Source organism: Centroberyx affinis, unplaced genomic scaffold (genome assembly GCF_046629955.1).
Source record: "Centroberyx affinis isolate AG114_WGS23_722 - 3 ecotype Tasmania unplaced genomic scaffold, CSIRO-AGI_Caff_v1 ptg003193l_1, whole genome shotgun sequence".
Taxonomy (NCBI): Eukaryota; Metazoa; Chordata; class Actinopteri; order Beryciformes; family Berycidae; genus Centroberyx; species Centroberyx affinis.
The window spans coordinates 8,256-33,461 of NW_027281235.1; the positions used below are offsets into that span (position 1 = coordinate 8,256).

Below are 25,206 nucleotides of genomic sequence, written 5' to 3' on the forward strand. Positions count from 1 at the left end.
AATCCTCGCACATGATCAGAAAATTGTATTTGGCCAGTTGGACCGCTGGTGTAGACCGAGCCACAGAGCTCAGCGGACACAAAGCAAATTTTGAGTTTAAACTCTTTTGTGCCATTGACATCACCTCAATTATTATTTAAAATATCATTTCAAAACGCTATATATCCATTTTGGAAAACGGCTACCTGTTATTCATTGCAAGATATTTAAAAAACGCAGAAGATTACATCCTCAGAAATGGGGCTACTTTTTTCTTTTAAGTAAAAGGCTCAAGAACTTCAGTAACATTCAGTAGAGTTTAACTTTCATGCCAGCGTCATTTTGTCAGAGAAGGTGCCGCGTTTTTCAAATGGTGGATATCTCGCTTTGAAAGGAAATTCTTTATCTTAAAAAAATAACAATCATAAACATACACATTGGGCTTTGAATAGTTAGATATCTAGTTTTAAAGTGCACCTTGCCTTACTCATGCCTGCCTTATGGTTAGTGTACTTATGGTCCTCGAGAAAAGGATGCCAATCGTGTTTAAGTCATAAATATGAATTAAACTCATTTGTTTCTTACTTGCAGCAGTTTTCAAGCTACTTTACACATGGCATTATTGTAAACAGCAGAATAAAGACAACAAGACAACAAATCAAAGTGTAAATTATTAAACTAAATTGTTCATGTGATCACTGTCTTAACCACCATAGTGAACAATTATAATGTGCAAGCTACTGGATTTCTTTCTCCACTGTTTGTGCATTAAATTGCCTTTCTGTCCACAGGAGTGAACCTGTGGCTGCAAGGCATTATTGCAGAAATTGTGCAAATGATCGTCTCCTGCCATAATCAGCAAGATCAATGTGCAAAATAAACAAAAAACGTCTTCCTCTCATCACACAGGGAGACATAAATAAAACACTGAATGTGGCTTCCCAAGTGCCATTTTGTTGTTCTGCATGCAGGAGCTCCAACTTGGTGTAGTAACGACTCCCAGCCACTGGAGGGCAGCGGTGAGACATCAAGTGTGCAGAATCACTGGTCGCCCTTCCTGATGAAGTGAAGCTGAAAACCTTCACCAGAGACCTCGCAAAAACAATTTGAACATTTTCTTAAACAAGCCTCGCAAGCAAATCATGGGTTTAAAAGGAAAAGTACGAGTTACTTTCCTGCTAAATGAAAGAGACGCGTGTAAATCCCCGCCTCGATTCACCTGCTGTCATGTTTACTGGGTTTGTAACTGATGGAAATAATCAGAAATCATGATTTGAGATGGACAGTTTTTTTCTAAAGATTTGGTTGGGGCCTTTACATCGATTGTTTTTACTCGAATCAAAGAAACCACCAAGAGAAAACTCATGTGTGCCTAAATTCTACAGTTTTACATGACTGATTTGTTTTATTTGACATCATTTTTTAGGCTCCAAAAACGTAAACAGCACTAGAGGAGGTGAAGGGCGACAGGTGTTACATGATTTGCGGCGAGGAGAGGCGAGGCGAGGTTCGGGCGGCGAGCGTCAGGGTTTCCTCCAGGTCAGAGGAGGGATGGCGGCGTTGACGTGCGAGTCGCAGTAAGGCTCGCCGTCCTCCGAGTCGGTGGGCAGAGCCGGCTTCTTCCTGTCCTTCTCCTCGCCGTCGGAGTCGTCCACCGTCAGAGTGATGAGGGAGGTGGACTTCCTGAAGAGGTGGGGTGGGGGGGGAGAGGAGAGGAGGGAGAGAAGAAGAAAGAGAGAGAGAGAGAGAGTCATAGTTCACATCAGCTGCCGTTTCTCTGGTTGTAGAGAATAAATTGACTTCCTGGCAGCTGGTTTATCAGGTTGTTTGCAGTGTGTGTGTGTGTGTGTGTGTGTGTGTGTGTATGTGTGTGTGTGTGTGTGTGTGTGTGTGTGTGTGTCACCTGTCCCCGCTCTGTGTGATGAGTCTCCTGCAGGTCTCCATCTGGACGTCCAGCCCTCTCTTCATGGAGCACATCTCCATGTACTCATGCAGGTGACGGTTCATGTCGCTCTTAGCTGTGGCCAGCTCCAACTGAGGAGAACACACACATTCATACTGTTATTACTACTACCACTACTACTACTACTACTACTATCACTACTACTACTACTACTACTACTACTACTACTACTACTGTCACTACTACTACTACTACTACTACTACTACTGCTACTACTACCACTGTCACTACTACTACTGCAACTATAATAATAACAGATACTATTACCTTAACTTCTAGGCTACTAATACAACTACTATACTACTACTGCTAGTACTAGCACTATTACTGCTACTACTACAACAACTACTATTACTGCTGCTTCTAGTACAACTGTGACTATGATTACTACTAGCCTACTAATACAACAACTACTACTACTGCTACCACTACTCTACTACAACTCATACTTCTAGACTTACTACTGCTACTGTTACTATGTTTACTACTACTACAGCCACTCCCAGTAAGATCAACAACATAACATATATATTGCACAAACACACACACACACACACACACACACACACACACACACACAGTCTCACCTCTATCTGGTCGATGGTGTCCTGGTATTCCTTCTCTCTGGATTTGAACAGAGACTCTGTGTCTTTAATCACTTTCTCAATGGACTCGTCCTGCTGCTGCAGTTGTGCAGTATGTGTGTGTGTGTGTGTGTGTGTGTGAAGGGGAGACAGATGGAAAGAAAGAAATATATAAATATATATATAATATACTAGAGTACAGAGTTTCAGGCATGCAAACCTTTGTCAGCGTCAGAGCTGCTCTGGAGGCAGAAATAATCTGATTGGTTGAGTTAAACTTCAGTGGGCGGAGCCAAAGAACAACAGTTTTTCAGAGCGCAAGTTAGCTAACTGGCAAACTTGAATGGCAAAGAAAGAACTCTGGTCAAAATATAAATTCGCAGCTAGCGTTAGTTCACTAGCTTACCTAGCTAGCTATAGGTTAGTATGGCTAGTTTGAACTTGAAGCTCAGCTAGCTAACTAGCAAACCTAGATCAGTGGTTCTCATCGTGGGGTCCGGGAACCACCAGGGGTCCTTGAGGGGGTTCCAGGGGTCCCCAGCAAATTGATGAATTGTTAAACTTCATCATTATTTAATTTACAAAAAGTTAACACAATTAGAGAATGTAGAAGAATGACTGTTTTGATCATAATTTCTCTGTTATCTCTCTACCTACAATACAGACAGTCATGAGATTCTGGACAAAATCATATCTGACAATACAAATATTCTCAGATTTGCATCTGAGAGACAAAATCTCATCAAATGGGGGTCTGTGGCCCTAATGTGGACTAAATTAGGGGCCCTTGATATGAAAAAGGTTGAGAATCACTGACCTACATAACTTATTATGGATAGATTGTATTTTTTCAGTTAGTAGCAGAGCGCTAGGCTTCATGATATTAGCTTCCTCCTCTCTTACCTCTTGTCTTTTTCACTTTGTCTAACGTTAGCCCACTTAGCCAGAAAAACTGTGGTTCTTTGGCTCCGCCCACTGAGGTTTAACTCAACCAATGAGATTATTTCTGCCTCCGTAAAATGTAAATGTAATGTCAAGTGTAGACAGGAGACGCAGGTCAGTCGTCATGATCTTAATCCCTTTTAGTTTCCCCACGGCTGCTAAGCAGGTTGTCAGTTGCCATGGCTTAACTGGTTAAATAGGCCCACAGTTTACAGGATAGCCCTGTGTGTGTGTGTGTGTGTGTGTGCGCGTGTGTGTGTGTATTAACTACGTAATCACACTGAATTTAAAAACAAAGCATCGAGCTAGTTAACTGCCATAGCCGTCTATAAACAGCCCCTCCTCAGGTCAGGTCAGCCAAGTAGGACAGACTGAAACTGCACAGTGAGAGCGAGGCTTCCCTGACAGGCAGAAAACAGATCTACATGCAGCCGGATGGGATGGGAAGACTGCAAGCTAAGTGCTAACGATCATTACTGGAGTCCGGGTCTTATTTCTTTTCCCAGCACTTCTCTAATATACAGTAAACACATTTTAATAGGACAGAGGGATTTCTGTTACATCAGATGTCATGGTGCTGTGGCTTTGATCCTTTACTACTGGTTGTTTCCAGTCCATTGTGTGTGTGTGTGTGTGTGTGTGTGTGTGTGTGTGTATGTGTGTGTGTGTGTGTACCTCTCCCTGTGTTTCGACTCCCAGTGTGTATCCTGGAAAATCCTCCCAGAGAAGAAGAGTTTCTTCAGTTTCCTCCCAGGCCAAACTGTCACAGTCGTCCTCAAACTCACACTCCCGACTGGAGACACACACACACACACACACACACACACACACACATTAGACATGTCAAGTACTGCAGGTTTTTCACACATATGACTTAGTAGTAGTTAGTTTGTACATCATTACAGAGGATTTCAGGCTAAAAACACACACACACACACACACACACACACACACACACACATTAGACATGTCAAGTACTACAGGTTTTTCACACACATGATTTAATATTAGTTTGTACATCATTACAGAGGATTTCAGGCCAAACACACACACACACACACACACACCAGGGTACCTACAGCTGATTCAGCATCCTCTGCATCTCCTCGTTGATCTGATTGGCCGACGTGCTGCAGGACTCCTCGTCTTTAGCCCCGCCTCCCTCGCTGTCAGACATGCTGATTGACTCGTCTCCGTCTCCGCCCTTCTGCTTCCTGGGCCGGCGGGTCAGAGTGGAGGGGGGCGTGGCTACCTGCTGGGAGGAGACGCGTTTTTCATGGACATTGACATTTTTTTTTACATCTGGCTCTGCTCCATAGACAGTGAATGGGGCTCTGATGTGTTGTTGAGTTCTTCCACCCAAATGAAGTTTAAATTCTGGTTCATACCTGTCAGTAATGCTAGAATATGGACTTAATTTTGGTGTGAAGAGTCAACTTAGCATCTTATGGCTCCATAAAGTCAGATTCCTATTCATTGTCTATGGAGCAGCCCCTGATTTAAATCCCAGTCACATCGCAAAATGAAGGGTTTTCTCTCTGATTTCTAGCTTTGGGAAATCAATCAAACTTTATTTATATAGCACCTTTCAAACAAATCAAATGCAATTCAAAGTGCTTTACAAGTGATTGACAAAACGTTTGATGTTAAAAATGGATTTAGAGACTAATGCACACCAAAAAAAAAAAAAAGTGAATTGAATAAGACAATAATAAAAGATGGGTAGTTAAGATAATAAAAGATAAACAATAAAAGATAATACAAGCAATACAAATAACAATAAAAATTAAATTATGAAATACTACACAAAATAAATTTATTATAGTAAAACAGTAAAATGTCAATAAAATAAAACAGAATAAAATAAATAATAATGATCAACAGTGAAATGTTGATAAAACAAAATAGAAAAAAAAAAAATAATGATAATAAATAAAATAAGTATAAATACTAAAACCATAAAATTATAAAACACGACATAAAAGCCAGTCTGAATAGATGGGTTTTTAGTTTACGTTTAAAAATATAAATATTTTCTGCTCCTCTCAGATCCTCTGGAAGGCTGCTCCAGCGGCTTGGAGCGTAAAGCAGCATCACCAAATGTTTTTGTTCTACTTTTGTGGAACAGCTGAAAGAGAAGAACCGGAGGATCTGAGGGGCCTTCCTGGTTCATAAACCAAAAGCATTTCTGAGAGGTAGTCTGGTGCAAGGCCATGTAGTGTCTTATAAACTAATAAAAGAGCGGTGCAAGTTCACAGACACTGACTGAACTGTGTGAATTCATTAAGTGGGTGGTATTCCCCTTTAATCCTCACCCAAACCTAAACACGATCCTAGTCTTAAACCTAGAAACCCCTTAAAGAAGTGAAAACCAGCAAAATGTCCTCACTTTGTAGGATTTTCCTCATCTTTCTATCATTGTGAGGACATAAGTATAGAAATGTAACACACACACACACACACACACACACACACACGTACCTGGAAGATGTGTATCATGTCCTCACAGTTCCTCTGCTGGGCGACATCACAGAGTCGGGCGGTGATGTCGATACGGCGGCAGATATCCATGTCCACCTTCATCGCCTTCTCCTGGATCTTACTGTCCAACTCTGACAGGTTCTGACAGACAGACAGATAGATAGATAGATAGACAGATAGATAGATAGATAGATAGATAGATAGATAGATAGATAGATAGATAGATAGACAGACAGACAGACAGACAGACAGATAGATAGATAGATAGATAGATAGATAGAACAGTGTATTAGTGTTATCACTTTGTCAAGCAAGGACTTAAGCTACTATCCTGTAAAAAGTTCCATGATTTGTTTTAATTTTGTGCTTTCATTTTGGAATGAAACATATGGAGTTACTTTTGTTTCTTTATTTTGAAAGTTTTAAAAACAAAAACAAGTTTTGAAAGTTGAAAGTTTGAAAAAGTTCTTCTTTCTTCTTTCACTTACAATTATGTCTTTTTTCATTCATTCAAATCTTTTTTTTCATTCATTCAAATCTTTTCTTTCATTCATTCAAATCTTTTTTTTCCATTCATGAATTTTTTTTTTTTCATTCATTCAAATCTTTTTTCAATCAATCAAATCTTGTTTTTCATTCATTCAAATCTTTTTGGCCTCGTTTTGATATGAGGGCGGGGTGTAGAAGAAAGGGGCGGAGTCAGGATGCACTATGACAGGTGAGTGACAGGTGGATCACATCAAGATGGCTGAAGATGGAGGAAGATACAAAAGTAACTCCATAAAACTCTCTAAAACAATGGTTCTCAACGTGGGACCCGGGGACCACTAGGGGTCCTTGAGGGGGTTCCAGGGGGTCCCCAGCAAATTGATGAATTGTTAAACTTCAACATTATTTCATTTACAAGAAGTAAACACAATTAGAGAATGTAGAAGAATGACTGTTTTGATCATAGTTTCTCTGTTATCTGTCTACCTACAATACAGACAGTCATGAGATTCTGGACAAAATCATATGTGACAATAAAAATATTTTCAGATCTCATCAAATGGGGGTCCGTGGCTCTAATATGGACTAAATTAGGGGTCCTTGATATGAAAAAGGTAGAGAATCACTGCTCAAAAACACTTACGTTGCTCATCAGTCCTTTGAAGAGAACCAGCTCCGCCTTCAGCTGCTTCACCCTGAGAGCCAGCTCGTCCTGACACACCTCGCTCTCCTGGAGGTCCTGCACACACACACACACACACACACACACACACACACACACACACACACACACGCCCAAACAAAAGCATGTGTGCACAACACGTGACCCACACACAGCATGAAGGTCTGTATTATTCATACAGATCAGACTGGCTTTTAAGATAAATATTACAGTGGGTCTGCAGTGCAGTTTACCATCAGTTTACCAGTTCACCAGTACGTTTATGAATTACTTTTAGCCGACAAAATTTTTTATTTTCTACGCAACCAGCATGACACAGACCTTTTATAAATTCTGAAGGGTGCAGATCAGATTCCTGCTTTCTTTTATTTAAACAATTATCTCATTTGAAAGAATTTGAAAGAAATTTGCTGATAATCTGACGTTCTTCATATCGCTGTTGTTGGGTGAAAACCTTGTATTTCCAAAATACCAATTTTTCAGCAACTAAGAAAAACAGCTTTGTTATCAGCTTGATGACCACAGAATTATCAGTTTATCCAATGGGGTTAGTTTAAATTAAAGCATGAATATCACCAAAATTGCCCCCATTTACAAGGTTTTCAGCTAATAACGACAATATGCAAGTACACTATGTTGGAAAAAAACATTCAACGTGTCAGTCAAAGTGTACTTGTAATTATTGTATATAAAGAACACTGTCTTGTATTATTGTTACATTTTGTGTTTCTCAAAATTAACCCCATATTTCCCATAAATCCTGTTCCTTCCAGTGTCGTTTGTTCTGAAGAGCAAGAAGAAGGATAAGAGCCAAAAAAGAGCCAATATACATTCTGAGGTAAATCACAGAAGAAGAGTCCAGCTGTGAAGGAGGGAGAAGATGCTTAAAGGATGAAGGAGAGAAGCTGAAAACCAAAACAATTTCTGAATTTAGACCAAATTTTTATGCAATTCTGACGTAGAGAATTTGGACGCTGAATATTGAGTTTTTAATGTCTAAAAATGAATGTGGTAATAATGATTTACTGATGTTAAAATGCTCCACACAGCACAGTTAATGCAGCTTTATCAGGTAGATCAGTTTACTGCTGTGTGTAGTTTGTGTTCTGAAGGGTTAAACCATGATACTGTGACAATAAACTCTCTCTGTTTGTAGGTTGAAATAATATTAGCTTACCTCCTCCAGTTCAGCCACCTTCTCCTGCAGGTCCATTCTGGCTGTGTACTCTTCTTCCCATCTAGACACACACACACACACACACACACACACACACACACACACGATGGACATGTGAAAGAACAATCAAGCTAAGTAGTTTAGTGAGACTTGGGTATCCACATTTTTTAACCTTTATTTATCCAGGAAAAGGCTTGTTGAACACGCTTGTCCTACTTCAGCTCCACATTCATACACTTCCACACACTGAGAGCTGCCCAGTTAATTGAATGCCTTTTTGATAATGTTTTTGCATTCTCTGAATATCTCTCTAAAGCTTGGGGATAGGAGGAGAAAAGTAACATATGATAGATAAATTCCTCATACTCTATTCTGCAAACTATTGGTTTATGAACTGGATCAAATAGTGACAGTGTTTGGCACTAATGGATGCAGATGCAGATTTTGTCCTGTTTGGATTTGTGTATTGTGTCTTGTGCTTAGGGGGCTGTGTTTGTATGTTTGTATATTTGCTGTTTTTCCATTGTGGGATATTTGTGGGAGGTTTATGTTTATGTTTGGATGATATCTATGTATTGTGCTGTTAGATGATGGTGGGTTAACATGCCGGAATGTTTGGTTTGTTGTTAGTTAATGTGTTAATGTGTTAATGTGTGAATAATTCCATGAGGGATGGGTCATGTAAGTGACCAGACACGAAAATAAAATTCTCTACTGGTGGCTACTGAGCAACTACACTGGGGCTGTTAAGTGCCTTCCTCTAAGGCTTTTTTTTTTTTTTTTTTTTTTTTTTTTTTGCTTTTTCACCATTTTATTAGACAGTTCAAAGTAGAGAGAGACAGGAATCACTGGGGAGAGAGAGAGGGAGATGACATGCAATAAAGGTCCTGGGTTGGATTCAAACACAGGATGTTGCGTTTTACATGGGACACACCTTAGACCGCTGAGCCACCAGGACGCCCTGATGGGTGGATTTTCACATTAGTGCAGCTGTGATACTGAAACCCCCGTTGTTACTTTATTCACCACCAGTGTGCAGACAGCAGTATTACTCAGCAGGTGTTATGTAAGCAGAGGCCATGCAGAATGCATGTAGAGCTGCACACTGCAACACTCAGACTGTATGGAGAGACCAGAGAGAGAGAGACAGAGAGAGGAGAGACAGACCGGCTGCGTTCACACTGCAGGACCTTCATGCTCAGTTCCACACTGCTGCTCATATCTGATTTTTTTTGGGATGACTGTTCATATTTTTTCTAGGATGTAACCCATATCTTATATTAAAATGAACTGACAGCAATGAAACGTCACGCATGCGCAGAGTGACAAAGACAAAAGACGTCACTTCTTTTTTTTGTACCTACATTCTCCTACTCACTCGACACATTTCAGTTGCCAGCTGTCTCAGGTGAATGATCTGAGATTTACGTGTTGTCATGGCAACAATGACAAATTCCAACGTAAGCATTCAAATACAATTCACATGCAGGTCTCATGGCCTGGGGAAATGATTTTGCGGCACTTATCCATGCAGATGCAGATCAGAAGTGAAAAATTGCGACTCCGTGCCGCTTTTTGCTGTTCACACTGATTAGAAAACATCAGATCTGAGTCACATGGGAGATAGATAGATAGATAGATAGATAGATAGATAGATAGATAGATAGATAGATAGATAGATAGATAGATAGATAGTATGAAGAAAAACACATTGAGAAAGGGGAGAAAATAAACAAAAAGAGAAACAAAGAGTCTATAACAGAGAGAGAGAGAGAGAGCTTGTTGTCAGTCTCAACACGTGGGTCTGCAGTGAGGCGGCTGCTGTCAGCATGGTGACTGTTATAGTTACAGACAGACAGACAGACAGAGTCACTGCAGCTGGCTGATCTGTCAGCAGACACACATAACCCCGTAGCAACTAATGTCATAACTGCTGGATAACATAATAACTCCTCAAAACATAATAAACTGTCCCTCTGAGCAGGTCGAAAAGTTTCATCAATATTTTTGTCAATTGATATAATTACTGTGAACAAATGGGAAGACGATGGAGATGATTGGTAGCCCCCATCTCCTGTTTCTCCACATTAAGACTACATTTCCCATAAGCCCCGTTTGCTTCAGGTGGAGAAACAGGTGGAGAAACAATGGAAAATGCGCTGACTCACTGACGGTCTGGTTTCTTTACAGTAATTATACTATAATGTCTCAAAATGAATGCACTAATGATTTATTGATGTTAAAATGCTGCACATTGCAACTTTAATACGTTTTTATGCTGCAATAAAGAGAGAGTGGTGGTCAGTTTGTGTCTACAGGAGGAGATGCTGGTGACGTCACACACACACACACACACACACACACACACATACATTCACAATCACAATATGACTCATTGCCGCTGACAGTAAGGGGCAGTGGTAAGGTGAGAGAGTTGATATTAGCCTATCCTCTATTATTAGCACACAAGGCTAAGTGGTAGGGAGTTTAAGAGAGAGAGAGAAAGAGAGAGAGAGAGGGAGAGATCTATAGAAGGTTACTGGTGTTGCTTGGCTTGGCGATGATGATGTTGGTGTCAGTGCCTCTCTGACGCAGCAGAGGTTGACTGTGGGATGGGGTGGGGCTGACACTAGGTGTGTGTGTGTGTGTGTGTGTGTGTGTGTGTGTGTGTGTGTCAGACAGAGGGAGACAGAAAGAGAAAGAGAAAGAAGGGCAGAGACGAATGAGGAGTCAACAGGGACAGCAGCAAATCATTTACGAAAAGAGAGAGAGGGGGAGAGAGAGAGAGAGATGAAGAGGAAGGAATAATTTAGGGAATATGATAAGAGAGAGAGAGAGAGAGAGAGAGAGAGAGAGAGAGAGAGAGAGAGAGAGAGAGAGAGATGGCAGACTGGGTGACATCACTGCTAGCGGTCACAGCTTTCAGTCCAGTGCTGCATTGCAGGTACCAGGACAAAACCAGGAGGGAGGAGGAGGAAGAGGGGGAGGAAGAGGAGGAAGAGGAGGAGGAGGAAGAGGAGAAAGATGAGGAAGAGGAGGGAGAGAGAGTCAAGGGAGGAGGAAGAGAGAGAAAGAGAGAAAGAGAAATGTAAAAAGAGACAGAGAGAGAGGATGAAACAGAGAGGCAGGGAACAAGAGAGAGAGGAGGGAGGAGAGGATGGAGGAAACAAGGAGAGAGGGAGGGCAGAGGGAGGGAGGAAAAGAATGAGGGAGGGAGGATAGGAGGAAAAAAGGAGGGAGAGAGAGGGAAGGAGGAAAGGAGGGAGGAAGGAGGAAATGGGGAGGGAGGAAAGGCAGAGAGCGGGAGGAAAAGTAGGGAGGGAACGCGGAGAGAGGAGGGAAGGAGGTATAAGGGAGGAGAAGAGGGAGGAGGGTGGAAAGAAAGGAAGAAAGATGGGAGGGAAAGAGGGAGGAAATGAAGAGAGAGAAGGGAGGAGGGAGGATGAGGAGTACATGTGCAAGAAAAACAAGAGCTCTTCTTAACTTCCCCCCAGCTAATTCTTCCCCCTGGGTTTGAATCAGCAAAATGTTGATCCACAGAGTTAAACTGGAATCAGACAAACAGGAAGCCATTCAGTCAGGTGTTAAAGTGTCTTGTATCGGCTCACATGTTGCCTTTGAACTTAATACTGAGTTAAAGAAACACACCAAGTTTAAGTGATGAGAACATAGACATCAAAATCATCCATGTGTCCCCGGTAGATTGTTAGCTGCGGTGCTCCATGCTAACGCTTTAGCCTACACTATGTCGAGTGACAGGAGGCTCCATGCTAACGCTTTAGCATACACCATGTTGAGATAGTAGGCTCCATGCTAACGCTTTAGCGTACACTATGTTGAGATAGTAGGCTCCATGCTAACGCTTTAGCATACACCATGTTGAGATAGTAGGCTCCATGCTAACGCTTTAGCATACACTATGTCGAGTGACAGGAGGCTCCATGCTAACGCTTTAGCATACACTATGTCGAGTGACAGGAGGCTCCATGCTAACGCTTTAGCATACACTATGTCGAGATAGGAGGCTCCATGCTAACGCTTTAGCGTACACTATGTCGAGATAGGAGGCTCCATGCTAAGGCTTTAGCGTACACTATGTCGAGCGACAGGAGGCTCCATGCTAACGCTTTAGCATACACTACGTCGAGCGACAGGAGGCTCCATGCTAACGCTTTAGCAGACACTATGTCGAGTGATAGTAGGCGACTAGCATTATCTCAAAACAGAGAAAATGAGAACTTGTAATTATCTCAAAACAGAGAAAATGAGAACTTGTAGCAGCTCTAAAGCTAAATGGTAAGTAATGATGTGTGGCAACTATGATACAAAAATAAAATAAACTTTTAATAGGATATAATAATTTCCATTTCTCAGTAGTTTGTCTGGGCAATTTCTCTTCACCAAAGGTTTACTTTCTTTCTCTCTAACTCTAGCTAGCTAGCTCCTGCTATCTATATCTTCTTTCATAGGTTCAAAACAAATGTCACTGCAAAGCAATGTCAGCAACACTGAAACTCATTTTAAATGATGAACAGTCTCTACACAACATGCAGGTCAGAGTGAGTTGTTGTGTACTGGATGATGCTGCTGCTTCTGAAATGTCTGGAAAATCAATGTGACAAAAGCATTGCCTTGCAGTGGCATCCTGGCTCAGCAGGCTGGAGCACAGACCACAGAGTTGTGAGGTCAGGGGTTTTTAATACAGGCTACCTCAACAGTAGGATGAGTGGGACGGTACAAATGTGGAGCAGGGCGGTTCTGGAGAGCATGCATGCTGAGCAAAACGCTTTCCTGAATAACTAAAGGTTAAAATATCACAGCTTTTTTGCATTTAAAATGACAAAAATGCTGCAAAAATGACATAAAACTCTTTTTTGTTTGTTGTTGTTTCTTTGGGACATCCTACTCTGCAACATATTTCCTGTCACCAAATATGTTTTTCTTTCATATGTTGTTCATATGTTGTTGTCGCACTCACAAATAGAAGATAAAACTTCTCAAACCGAGATGTTAAAATGCAAAGTTACAATTCTTATTCTACCAGTAAAATCACACTGTGCTCATGTGGAGAAATGCAAAGCGTTTCATGCCATCTCATCATCAATGCACTGCAATCTAACTTGCATTTTAATATCTTGGTTAATATCTTTGTGTTATCTTGTTCTGAAATTACAATATTGCAACTGCTGTTCTTTAGTGTAATTGTAGTTATAACAGTGATGGATCACCACAGTACCCATTACCACAGTTAAGAACCTCCTCAAAGATATTATGGCTTTTATCAGTTAACAAGGCATGTGTACTAGATGAAAAGTTGTCTTCAAAGTGGGATACAAACGTAAGAATGGGAAAACAGGAGAAAAAAAGAAAGGTTGCTAACTAGCTCCCTGGTTACCACATTAGTTGGCAAAACAACCCTTAAAGCAGGGCGAACTGTGTTATATGGGAATTGTCAAAATGGCCGGAGTGTCTCTTTAACCAATCAGATTGCTTGGCTGAAACGACCCATCGTAGAATTCAGTATTTCAGCCACACTCTCTCTCTTCAGACTCATCCTGATCTAGACTGTATACGCACACCAGATCTGACATGAGGTGAGTGCGGTGCCTTCTGCTAGTCACTTTTCACAACACAACTGTAATATGAGCCACACTCTGTAAAACTAGACAAAGCCTATAAGTCAAACTGTCCTGTCCAATACAACGTCTGCCTCTCCGATATGACCTCACTCTCTCATCCTTCTGCTTGTGGCTGGATATTAGTTCAACTTTGACAAATAGGGAGGTTATATTTATTATTACTAATAAATTATATAATATTAGATTAATATTACTTAATTTATTCTGTTCATATTATCTGCTCATCTTGCACCACTTGCTTTTCATACTACAATGTTTCCTGTGTTTAGTTTGGAACCCATTATGTATTGTTTGGTGCCTACTTATTGGTACAGCATGTGTCCATGTACATATACAATGTGTACAGTTTTCACAGGTACAGTTCTCACTGTGTGGCATTACAGAATAGATTATATTCTGGCTGGATGAAATCCTGTGCTCCAAATATGCTAGAATACCACAAGAAACTCACTGCATGTGGAACAAAAGTAAGTAGGATATTATATAATGTAGAGGCTGAGTAACATTGTCCAGATTGGACACAGCTTATTAAAATAAATGAGAAAAGAAGGTCAAGTTGAACTTACTTTATCTTTAAAAATATGATTAACCAGAGGGGATGCATGACTTATTTTGTATTAAAGGCATCATCATCAGTGGTGTAGTGATAGTTTAGGAGGTGGGTAGAATCTGCCCTGAAGGTGCATGGTACAAGGCACTGTGCTCAACGCTGGCATCCAATACAAGTCAATGGTACTGAGGCTAACTGGTGCATAAGCCATGCTAACATGCCCAGAAAGGACCTGCGTAGGGCCTGCATGCCTGAATAAATCCTTAAGATACATGACTGGATGCTATTCCCTTTTGTAAACCCTCAAATCACCGATCTGCAGCTCTAGAAACATGTAAGACACCATATACTATATGTAACAGACCATGCAGACCTTGGAAACATTATAGTCTGTAATGCAGTAATAAAACTATGACCTCATAATGCAAACAACCAAAATATATACAAACAATACAAAAAATATAAACATATATATAAACAAAAATCAATTACCTATACTATACATTTTGATGTATGTCTCATACCTTCCCTTGAAATACCCTATCCTCCGATAATATAACATACTACATACTAGGGTTGGACCAGTATATGGCTTAGCTGATAGGCTCTATCAGATCAATATTGGCCCCATTAGATACTGGATACTGGCCAGTCAGCGTCTCCACCATTGATATGATGGAGGCTCCTCCCTGACCACAGATACAGAAAAACAAACCTACAGTGAAATGTCATTTTCCATGCACAATTTATTTATTCATTGAATTGTTCAATTGTGTGTTTTGTAAATGAATGCTTTATGTAAAGGCAGTAATGTATCCCAGACTTTCCTCTACCGTTTTTAGTTTTACTGTCCCATGATGGTCTACATGCTGTTTCAGAGGCTTTTCCACCCTGGCAAGAAGAAAACTCTGGTGGAAACTGTGAAACATAATTTTTTGGCATGAAAATAGTCAGATTGAGAGATACTGGATATTGGCACAGAATAGTATCTGTATCAGCATCTTTAATACAAAAGGTTTTGAAGGCCAAAGTGGTTTTGGCCTTCAAAAACCCATTGGCTGTTGGTCAAACCCAACTACATAATGTGATGCATAGTATGAATTCATGTCATAAAGACTTATGTCATCTTAAAAAGTATAAAAACTCTATTCTGCAGATGAAAAGGTGTGTAAACTTTAAGGTGTGTTTGCCCTCCACTCCACCCTCCGTCCTCCATCCTTACCTTCTCTTGTACTCGTCTCTCTCTCTCTTCACCTTGGCCAGGACGTTGTACAGCGCCCGGATCTCCGGCGTGATGGTGTCGATCTGCACCCCGACACCGTCCGGGTGCGTCCAGGAGACTCCGGGGCCCGTGACGCACGACTCCCTCCCGGTGCCGAACCGGCGCGTGTGGTTGTAGGACCAGATAGTCCCGGGGAGGAAGCGGGGGGGAGGAGGGGGGTAGTTGTTGGTGGCGGACACCCCAGTGTATTTCTCGTTGATGTTGGTGATGGTCCTGGTCGGGTCCGTGGGCGTCAGCGCCGGGCTGAGGGAGAAGCCGGACGTGGTGAGGTTGGAGTTGGAATCCGTGGAGACTGTGATCGGGTTGAGGTTGTTCCCCATGAAGGATTTGGTGTTGTTGGAGTCAAACAGAGAGGGGGGGTTCAGGGTGGGAGACAGGAGGCCGCCGGGAAGGTAGGCCGCGTTATTGGCGTTGTGGAGCGGGATGAGGCCCGGCCGCACTGGGATCGGCCCAACAAAACCAGTCTGGACCCCCATCTCTTTAGTTAACGGCTTTTGCAGGTGTCCGTCCCCTCCGTTTTCCTCATTATTCTCCAAAGCCTGCTGCAGCTGCTTCTCCAGGGCCTTGTTCCTGCGCTCCAGCTCGTGGACTTTGGCCAGGAAGCAGCGGAAAGCGCAGGTTCAGAGTCTTCAGGACGCTGATGTTGGATCCCAGGTCGTTGCGCAGCGCCGTGGCCGCCGGCGGCACGCGGTGGAGAGGGTTGTTCAGGTGGAGGTACGCGAGTCCCGACGGCGGCAGGGCGCCCAGGTCCAGCCCGGACAACCCATCCGACCCGAACCCGGTGTGGTCCCCCAGGAAGTAGCCCGGGTCCGGTATGGTGGAGTCCGCCTGGCCCGTCAGTTGGTAGTGGTGCTGCTGCGGGGCCAAGAAGCTGCTCTCCCCCAGAACCGGATTCATGCTCGAGTAGGAAAATCTGAAGTGCTCGAAATCCGGCATGAACACCGTCTTCTATATTCAGCTTGGCAGTGAATTCCGTATGCAGAGAATTATTGTCCCGTAACAGAATCCAAGCCCAACACTCCTCTCTCTGCTCCTCTCTCCTATATGGAAACTAGTTCGCCGGACGGTCACGCAAAGAGCTATAGGACTATAATAATCAGCTAATAAATCTTATAAGGATGCTATAGGCCTACAAATATCCTGTCGCAGCAAAATGACAAGTCCCTAAGGGAATATTATAAGAATATTATAGTGATAGACAACCATGGGGGATTAAAAAAGCATAAAGTACGATTAGGTCACTGTAAACTCAGTATTTGGCACCACAGGCACACTGCAGGTCCCTATAGGAATATTATAGGAATATTAAAGTGAGTTTGGGGTAATTCTAGGCGAGAGCTCAGGCAAGGGGGGAGCGCACTGTCGTAAAATAGTTTATTCTAAGGCTTAGAATAAAGTGCTAAAGGCAGAGGGAGATTTTGCGGCTATAATGAAAGAGTTAAGCGACGTACCTGTCCGGCCGAGGCGCAAACACTAACTTTTGCACTGGGGGTAAGCGAGTCAAATGAACCGGAGCGGAGTGCCGAGCAGCGGTGCAGCAGTGACCAGGAATAAACAAGTCAATGACTGCGGCTTTCGGCTACCGTAATGACGGCAAGAGAGGAGCAGCGGGAAAGTATTGGGGTACCGTAGTAACGATAATAGAAGCGCACCGGGCAGTGTTAAATGGACGTAATGCATTTCTCCTACTGGTTCAATAACAATAACTACAACTCCTAGCAGGCACTGCTCTGGTCTCTCTCTCTCTCTCTCTCTCTCTCTCTCTCTCTCTCTCTCTCTCTCTCTGTCTGTCTATCTCTTACTCTCTCTCACACACACACACCTCCTCTTAGTTAATGTCACAAATAAAGAAAACTATGAAAAATGAATCAAATGGGAGCTTTAAACTAGCAGACTGGAGTTCAAGTTACAGGTACAAACATGTAGGCAATAAGCTTAGCCAGAAAAACTGTGGTTCTTTGGCTTTGTCCTGACATTGTTGCAAGCAAAACTGGCTCATTATAATTTGGCAGTTCTCCCAGAAACAAATTTCATATTCTGCACCAAACCCCGGGTCATTTTTAAAAGGTGTCTGGGCAAGACTAGTGCAGACCATTCAAGTTTCTGGCTGAAAAATGTTCAACAACCCCTGAGTTAACTTTTTTGGTTACAGATAGTCTGATTTTTAGCTCAGATAAATGCACCAAGACTCCAAAGAAAGGTCAGTTGAAAAGACAGATACAGTAAAGTGCAACTCCACCATCTAATACATGTTACTTTGGCTGAAAGCTACATCAGATCCTGTGAACTGATGAATACAGTTCAGAGAAAGAGGTGAGTACACTCCAAATATGCTTAATTGTACAGTATAATATACACCAAGAGTGTAAAGTGTATTGTTCAGGAAGAAATGGAAAAATACCTATACTAAGTAACATCACCTTAAGTGCCTAAAACTCAAGAACACTGAATCTGCTTCACCATTATCAGATTAAACTCTAAAGCAACATCCTGTGTGTTTCTCACTGAACTGAGAGCCTGGGATGTGGAAATGACCAAATCTCATTGACCAGACGTTTTCATCTTCTAGAACAGTGGTTCTCAATGTGGCGTCCGGGGACCACCAGGGGTCCTTGAGGGAGATCCAGGGGGTCCCTATAGCAAATTGATCAATTGTTAAACTTCACCATGATTTCATTTATAAGAAGTTAACACAATTAGAGAATGTAGAAGAATGACTGTTTTGATCATAGCTTCTCTGTTATCTCTCTACCTACAATAGAGACAGTCATGGAATTCTGGACAAAATCATATCTGACAATAAAAATATTCTTAGATTTGACTCCGAGAGACAAAATCTCATCAAATAGGGGTCTGTGGCTCTAATGTGGACTAAATTAGGGTCCTTTATATGAAAAAGGTTGAGAATCACTGTTCTGGAAGAAGGCGGCCATCTCTTATTATGTATCTCCATAAAGTGCTAGAAGTATAATTATCATTGGTTGTTCAGTCTTATTCTTGCACCTTTTGACCAATAGTTTGATTATATTCTGTCTGTACTAACATAATCATGAATACTCAATATAAAAACTCTGTAATCATCTAGATTGGAGTTCCTTGTCTCCCAACCCGCAGATTGAATAAACCTGAATTTGCTTCCACAGTAGACTATGCTTTACTCAGAAGAAGAAGAAGGAGAAAACTGCAATGGTTTCCACAAACGGCTTTATTATCATGTGGAGTGCAGAGTAGCCACTGTGCATGAAGAGTGCAACAAGACCATCCGGTACAATACAGATCAGTGATGGAAAAACTCTGTACAGGCAGTAAAACACCCATCAGTCCTCACTGTCGAACAGAACAGAGGTGACGTCATCATATAAAAAGGCGTTTGTTCGCTAGTCGTGTACGGTTTGCTCCCGGGGCGGACGGCGGGGCGTCCGGTTACAGGTGAAGGAGGAAGGAATCATGGGAAGGAATAATGCATCATGGGAAAAAAAAAAAAGGAAGAGCGGTGACCGGTCCGGAGGAGGACTTTACTCCTTGGAGAACATGTGCTGCACCAGGTCGCACACGCGGTTGCTGTAGCCGAACTCGTTGTCGTACCTGAGAGAGAGAGAGAGAGAGAGAGAGAGAGAGAGAGAGAGAGAGAGAGAGAGAGAGAGAGAGAGAGAGAGAGAGAGAGAGAGAGAGAGAGAGAGAGAGAGAGAGAGAGAGAGAGAGAGAGACAGATTAAAAACAAAAAAGGGAAGTAAAAAACACAAAAAAACAATCGAAATCACAAAATGAACTTCTGCAATTTCCAAATTGTAGAGGCTGCAATTAATTGCTTATGGGGGAGGAGCCAAAATGAACTTCTGAACAAGGAGTAAATCCTGCAAATTGACAATTTTCTTTCCAAAATCACTTTTATCCAAACAATTTGAAAGTTCTAAAAAATGCATGACTAGAAAAACTTGTGACGATATGAATCGCAGTTTAAATCGCAAAAGCAATATTCTATCAAATAACCACATTTTGATTTTTTTGTCAATAGCTTTCAGCCCTAAAAGAAACTCAATTTCTGTCCCTCTGAAGAAGCAAAGCTTCTACATCATGATCCACACACTCCTACAGCACATCAGTGTCAAGATGTGTTTAATATATTGGGGTCAACAGGAATGTTCTGGCTTCAAAATGGGGTCATCAGCTGAAAAAGGTTGTAAACTCCTGCTCTCATCAAACCTTGGTTTCACTTGTGATTAATGACACACAGAGAGCCGAGCTGGTTGGTTGGTTGTTTATCGCTGCGGTCGTTTACTCACCATGACACCAGCTTGACGAAGTGCTCGTTCAGGGCGATGCCGGCGCCAGCATCAAAGATGGAGGAGCGGCAGTCGCTGTTGAAGTCTGTGGACACAACCTGAGAGACACACACACACAACACATTATTTATACTAGAATGTATAACCTCCTCCTCTCCTTTCCTTGTCTCCTCTCCTTTTTTCCTCTCTTCTCCTCCTCTCCTTGTCTCCTCCCCTCCTGTCCTTTTCTCCCCCCCTCTCCTCTCCTTGTCTCCTCTCCTTTTTTCCTCTCTTCTCCTCCTCTTGTCTCCTCTCCTTGTCTCCTCCCCTCCTGTCCTTGTCTCCCCCCCCCTCCTCTCCTTGTCTCCTCTCCTTTTTTCCTCTCTTCTCCTCCTCTTGTCTCCTCTCCTTGTCTCCTCCCCTCCTGTCCTTGTCTCCCCCCCCTCTCCTCTCCTTGTCTCCTCTCCTTTTTTCCTCTCTTCTCCTCCTCTTGTCTCCTCTCCTCCTCTCCTTGTCTCCTCCCCTCCTGTCCTTGTCTCCCCCCCTCTCCTTGTCTCCTCTCCTCTCCCCTTGTCTCCTCCCCTTGTCCCCTCCCCTTGTCTCCTCCCCTCCCCTCCCCTCTCCTCTCCTCTCTTCTCTTCTCTCTCCCCTCCTGTCCTTGTCTCCCCTCCCCTCTCCTCCATGGTAGGACACACAAACCGCTCTCCAATTATAGTAGTGGGATGTCCTGTATACTGTAAAGCACTTTAAATAGAAAGGTGTCCCAACAAATTGCTTGTGAAAATGGTTTGCAATAAAAAGATGATCTTTAGATTAATGCCATATCCTGTTTGATTCCAAAAACATTAAAATCAATAATCATTCATCAGTTATACTCACAAAATATTTTTAATATATACACAGTGTAAAAATCTGCAGATTCACGAGTGCCTGTCCTTTAAACACGTGGTATGGTGTTAAATTACAAGATACTTGTTGCCATTTTTTATGCTATAAAAGTACTGAAGAGACCTGAGAACCTGTTCTGATAAGAAACAGGTTTCAACAGCCAGTCAGCCACATTATTCTGGGATGTGCTGCCATCTACTGGTCTGATTCAAACACTACACCCCAAACATAAACCCAGTGTAATCAAACTGTATGTGCTGCTGGTGGAGACTGAGAAGATGACCAAGTCCAAGTCTAAACACATCTGTAATGACTGGATGTGTGTTTTTTTTTACCTGGTCCTCTGTGTATCCCAGAACTCCCCTCATGGGTCCCTCGGCGGCGGCCTTGATGACCTTCTTGATGTCATCGTACTTGGCCTGGAGGAAGAAATGAGAGACAAACGTTCATTAAAACAAACAGGGACAGAATAAGATTATCAACAAAGAAACGAAACAAGAAACGGTAGGCTTGGGTTTCAGACTGGCATCATTAGGAGAATATTGCAGATATTACAGCAGAAGGAAAGGAGTTTACAGTTTACAGTCAAAATGAAGCTTAAATCAAATTACAGGGAAAGAAAACAAATTAGCAGTTGTATTAAGTGATATAAAAGTGCATTAGAGAGACTTACGGGCTTCTCCAGGCGGACGGTCAGGTCGACCACGGAGACGTTGGGGGTGGGGACACGGAAAGCCATGCCAGTCAGCTTACTGTGAAACAACACAGGCAGGTTAGACCCCAAAAAAAACACCAAAATGTGACACAGTGCTTTTGTTTAGTTATGAAGACAGAAATATCACATGGCACCTCCAAAACTTAAAAAAAAACGTTGATCTCTAAGCACACAGGACCACAATTCCTGCTCTGTTACTCATGTTAAAGCTGCAAATATGCAATTTTTTCCACACATTTAAACAATTAAAAGAGGATATGTGATATGTTATTCCTTCCAGTTTGCCTGAAATTGGCTTTTCAATCAACCAATCAACCGCCTGTGCATATGAATTTATAAAAATTTCATACCAGGAGTGACAAACCAATATTAAGATTTCACTGATTTACTGACTGATTTCACAAATTTAAATGTTACACTTCAATCCCCATAAGGAAATTCCCTTCTCTCCTGCTCCTGCCCACAGGGTCAGGGGTCAGGGGTCAGGGAGGCCTACCCGTTGAGCTCGGGGACGACCTTGCCCACAGCCTTGGCGGCGCCGGTGGAGGCGGGGATGATGTTCTGGGCGGCTCCGCGTCCGTCTCTCCACAGCTTACCGGAGGGACCGTCCACTGTCTTCTGTGTGGCGGTGACAGCATGGACTGTGCTCTGCAAGGGGGGGGGGGGGGGGGGGGGAATGAATGAATGAATGAAAGAAAGGTAAAAGTGTTCCTGTGACCCTGGAGTGATGATTAGAGAAAAGCGCTAGGAAAAGACAGAAGAAATACAAGCTAAAAGAAGATAGGTAGGTAGATGTTTCCCCAGGTTTACTTCAAGATAACAGCCTGCAAGAGAGAGCAGGAGGAGGAACTTTTGCTCTTTGGTCTATATAACCCACTTGTTTGTTTACTTGATTTTATCCATCTATTGTTTCTTTTACTGGTTGTGAGGCACTTTGTAAACTTGTTTTAAGAAAAGGTTCTGTATAAATAAAATGATTATTATTTTGTCCTGTCCCATGTCGAGGGCCAATTAACTAAATGCTGGCATGTTTTGTTCCGTAAGTTCTACTAGCGATAAACCATTTAGTCATCCCATTTTATTTTAAAAGCTACTCTAGACACTATAAATATTCAGAAAACTGATAGATGATCATCTATCTAACCATAATTTTGTCTTTTGCCTTAGCTTTTAAATTAAATGGCAGCTGCCAGGCAAATGCTTGTAAATTTTGGCCGTGGCTGGTAGATCTGTCAGCTCCATTAGCCTCTTTTACAAGCAGCCAGTCTGTCTGATCAGTTTATTCATTCTTAAAAACTCCTCTAGACACTAAGAAATCACGTTTACCTGATGAATCAAAAAGCCACCGTGACTGATAGACTGAAAAGTTCAGTTTTACGCCACATTTTCAGTGTCCCTAAATGCATCACATCATGCACCATAGCAGATATCAGTGTGAAACATGATGTACTGCAGCAGGGTAAAAGGCAGCAACATGGCAGCAGTGTGTGATGTGAACATGTGGAGGATCGGGTGTCGTTCCTCACCATCAGACCCTCAATGATGCCGAAGTTGTCGTTGATGACCTTGGCGATGGGAGCCAGGCAGTTGGTTGTGCAGGAAGCGTTGCTATGGAAACACGACAAGGTAAAAAAATTCATACAAAATGCTACAAAACACTCTGACGGTGCTTTCAGTGACAGAAATACAGATGCAGTGAACGTGTCAGAGACAGTCTGGGTTCAGTAATGTTTAGAGATGATCTTGGTTTGACTTTCGCTTCTTGGCTGAAAATCATCCAGATGTCGACAGAAACTGTTCACACTGCAGCCTGAAGAGAGCCGGTCAGGCTATTTATACACATTAGACACATATTTCACTTCTGATTATGGGTTTGCACATATCAAGGTTATTATCGCAAACTAAAACTGAGATGAAAATGTTAAAAGCATTATGAACTGAAATAAAAATAAAAAACGAGACAATGAAAAAACTAAAACTATCTTGTGTATTTGTAAAACTAATAAAATAATATACCTGAAATGGTTTTAGTTTGTTTTTTGTTTTGTTTATGTGCAGGGTTACAAAAAAAAAAAAAAAAAAAAAAAAAAAAGGATTTAGAAATGGTCCCAACTTTAAGTTGAGGATGTAAAATGAAATGAAAAAAATATATATTTTTTTAAGAATTTATAATTTATTTGTATTACACAATACATGTTGCAAACATAGAACATAATACCTTTGCTGAACTTATATTATTACACCTTTAAAATTATAAAAATTACATTCCCCTACCAAAATTACTACAACTAGAACTGAAACTCAATGAAAACGTAAACTACCAAAGCAACAGTGAACAGAAACAACTGAAAACTACACAAAAGTAAAAACGAATGAAAAATCCCAAACTATCAAGAGGAGATTCTCACCTGACGACCTTCATGGAGTTGTCGTACTTGTCGTGGTTGACTCCCATGACGAACATGGGGGCGTCGGCGCTGGGGGCGGAGATCACCACCCGCTTAGCACCGCCCTTCAGGTGAGCCTGGGGGGTGGGGTGGGGGGGGGCAGACAAGAGGGCAAAGGTCAGGAGATTGTACTCTGATCCGAGGCGGAAGGTAATGAATTTTTCTCCAACTTGTTAGCCTATTTTCCAAATTACACTGTAAATTTTTGATTCAAATTGACAAAAATGCTAAAGTATCATAGTATCATATATAAAATTTAATGAGTTCTCCAAAGGTTTAACGATATTTTCCAAAATATTTCTAGTCCCAGATTTGAAATTCCGTAAACTTTTCCAGGATTTCCAGGACCATGGGAAGTCACGTTGGGGTTTGGTTGGTTGGTTTTTGTGGTGTCGTTCATAGGAATAAAATCGGCACAGATTCAATGCATTTTAATGATTCCTTGGCTGAAACTGCCTATATTCCTCTGAGCTGGGTCTCTCAGCTCAGGAGCGGCCGTCAGACTTACGGAGGCCTTCTCGATGGTGGTGAAAACACCGGTGGACTCGACAACGTAGTCGACACCAGCGTCGCTCCACTTGATGTTGGCGGGGTCCCTCCTGTGAACGCAGAGGTCAGAGGTCATTAACCGACACATACTGGCCAGTGATTGAAATGGAATCCAAACTTTAACTTGGATTACACAGCTTGTAATAATTACTTTATCAGAAACGCGCTGTTAAAAGTATGTTATCCTGACCCTCTAAGAAGGAAGTATATCTTAGACATTTACTCAAGGTTTGGCTGCCTGCAAAATAAGAAGAAGATATATTTCATTCCCTATCCCCCCCAAGGCTAAAGAGGTACACTTCAAGATAATTAATGAAATTTACCCCTCTAGTAAATTTCTAAGATAACAGACTGTAATTCTTGTCAATTTTGTAATACTGAGGTAGAGACAACAGATCATGTATTTTTTCCGCTGTAATATTACTTTTTGGTCTAATTTGAATTTATGGATTAAATCTATCATTGAGGTTCTACCACCATTTCTACTAGAAAATGTCAAATTTGGAATGTTTATAGAAGATAGAAATATAGAATTTTTAATGAATAATTCAATTATTTTTGCAAAATATTTTATACA

General features: G+C 41.8%; 2 protein-coding genes across 2 annotated transcripts; both read right to left on the reverse strand.

Annotated features, from left to right (window-relative positions):
- Positions 1–1,502: 1,502 nt before the first annotated feature.
- Positions 1,503–16,704, reverse strand: LOC139660023 (non-homologous end joining factor IFFO1-like). Its single transcript, XM_071538059.1, is given in 10 exon segments — positions 1,503–1,662; positions 1,883–2,013; positions 2,530–2,622; positions 4,144–4,261; positions 4,548–4,716; positions 5,946–6,090; positions 7,082–7,177; positions 8,298–8,358; positions 15,709–16,379; positions 16,381–16,704. Coding segments are annotated over 10 exon segments (1,968 nt in total).
- Positions 16,705–18,977: 2,273 nt separating this feature from the next.
- Positions 18,978–24,634, reverse strand: LOC139660022 (glyceraldehyde-3-phosphate dehydrogenase-like). The gene is made up of 8 exons (XM_071538058.1): positions 24,589–24,634; positions 24,042–24,157; positions 23,160–23,241; positions 22,130–22,281; positions 21,592–21,670; positions 21,254–21,337; positions 20,052–20,149; positions 18,978–19,353 (listed from the first exon to the last, which is right to left on the reverse strand). The coding sequence occupies exons 2-8, from the start codon at positions 24,095–24,097 to the stop codon at positions 19,284–19,286; spliced, it is 621 nt and encodes a 206-aa protein (XP_071394159.1). The 5' UTR covers positions 24,098–24,157; positions 24,589–24,634; the 3' UTR covers positions 18,978–19,283.
- Between the last annotated feature and the right edge of the window lie 572 nt (positions 24,635–25,206).

Bases quoted from the DNA above. Each gene is read 5' to 3' on its own strand.
- LOC139660022 (XM_071538058.1), bottom strand. From the start codon at position 24,097: ATGTTCGTCATGGGAGTCAACCACGACAAGTACGACAACTCCATGAAG. The intron at 21,338-21,591 runs GTAAGTCTCTCT...TTCTTCCTCCAG, and splicing joins CCGTCCGCCTGGAGAAGCCC to GCCAAGTACGATGACATCAA. The intron at 19,354-20,051 runs GTGAGTAAACGA...TCTCTCTCTCAG, and splicing joins TTCGTCAAGCTGGTGTCATG to GTACGACAACGAGTTCGGCT.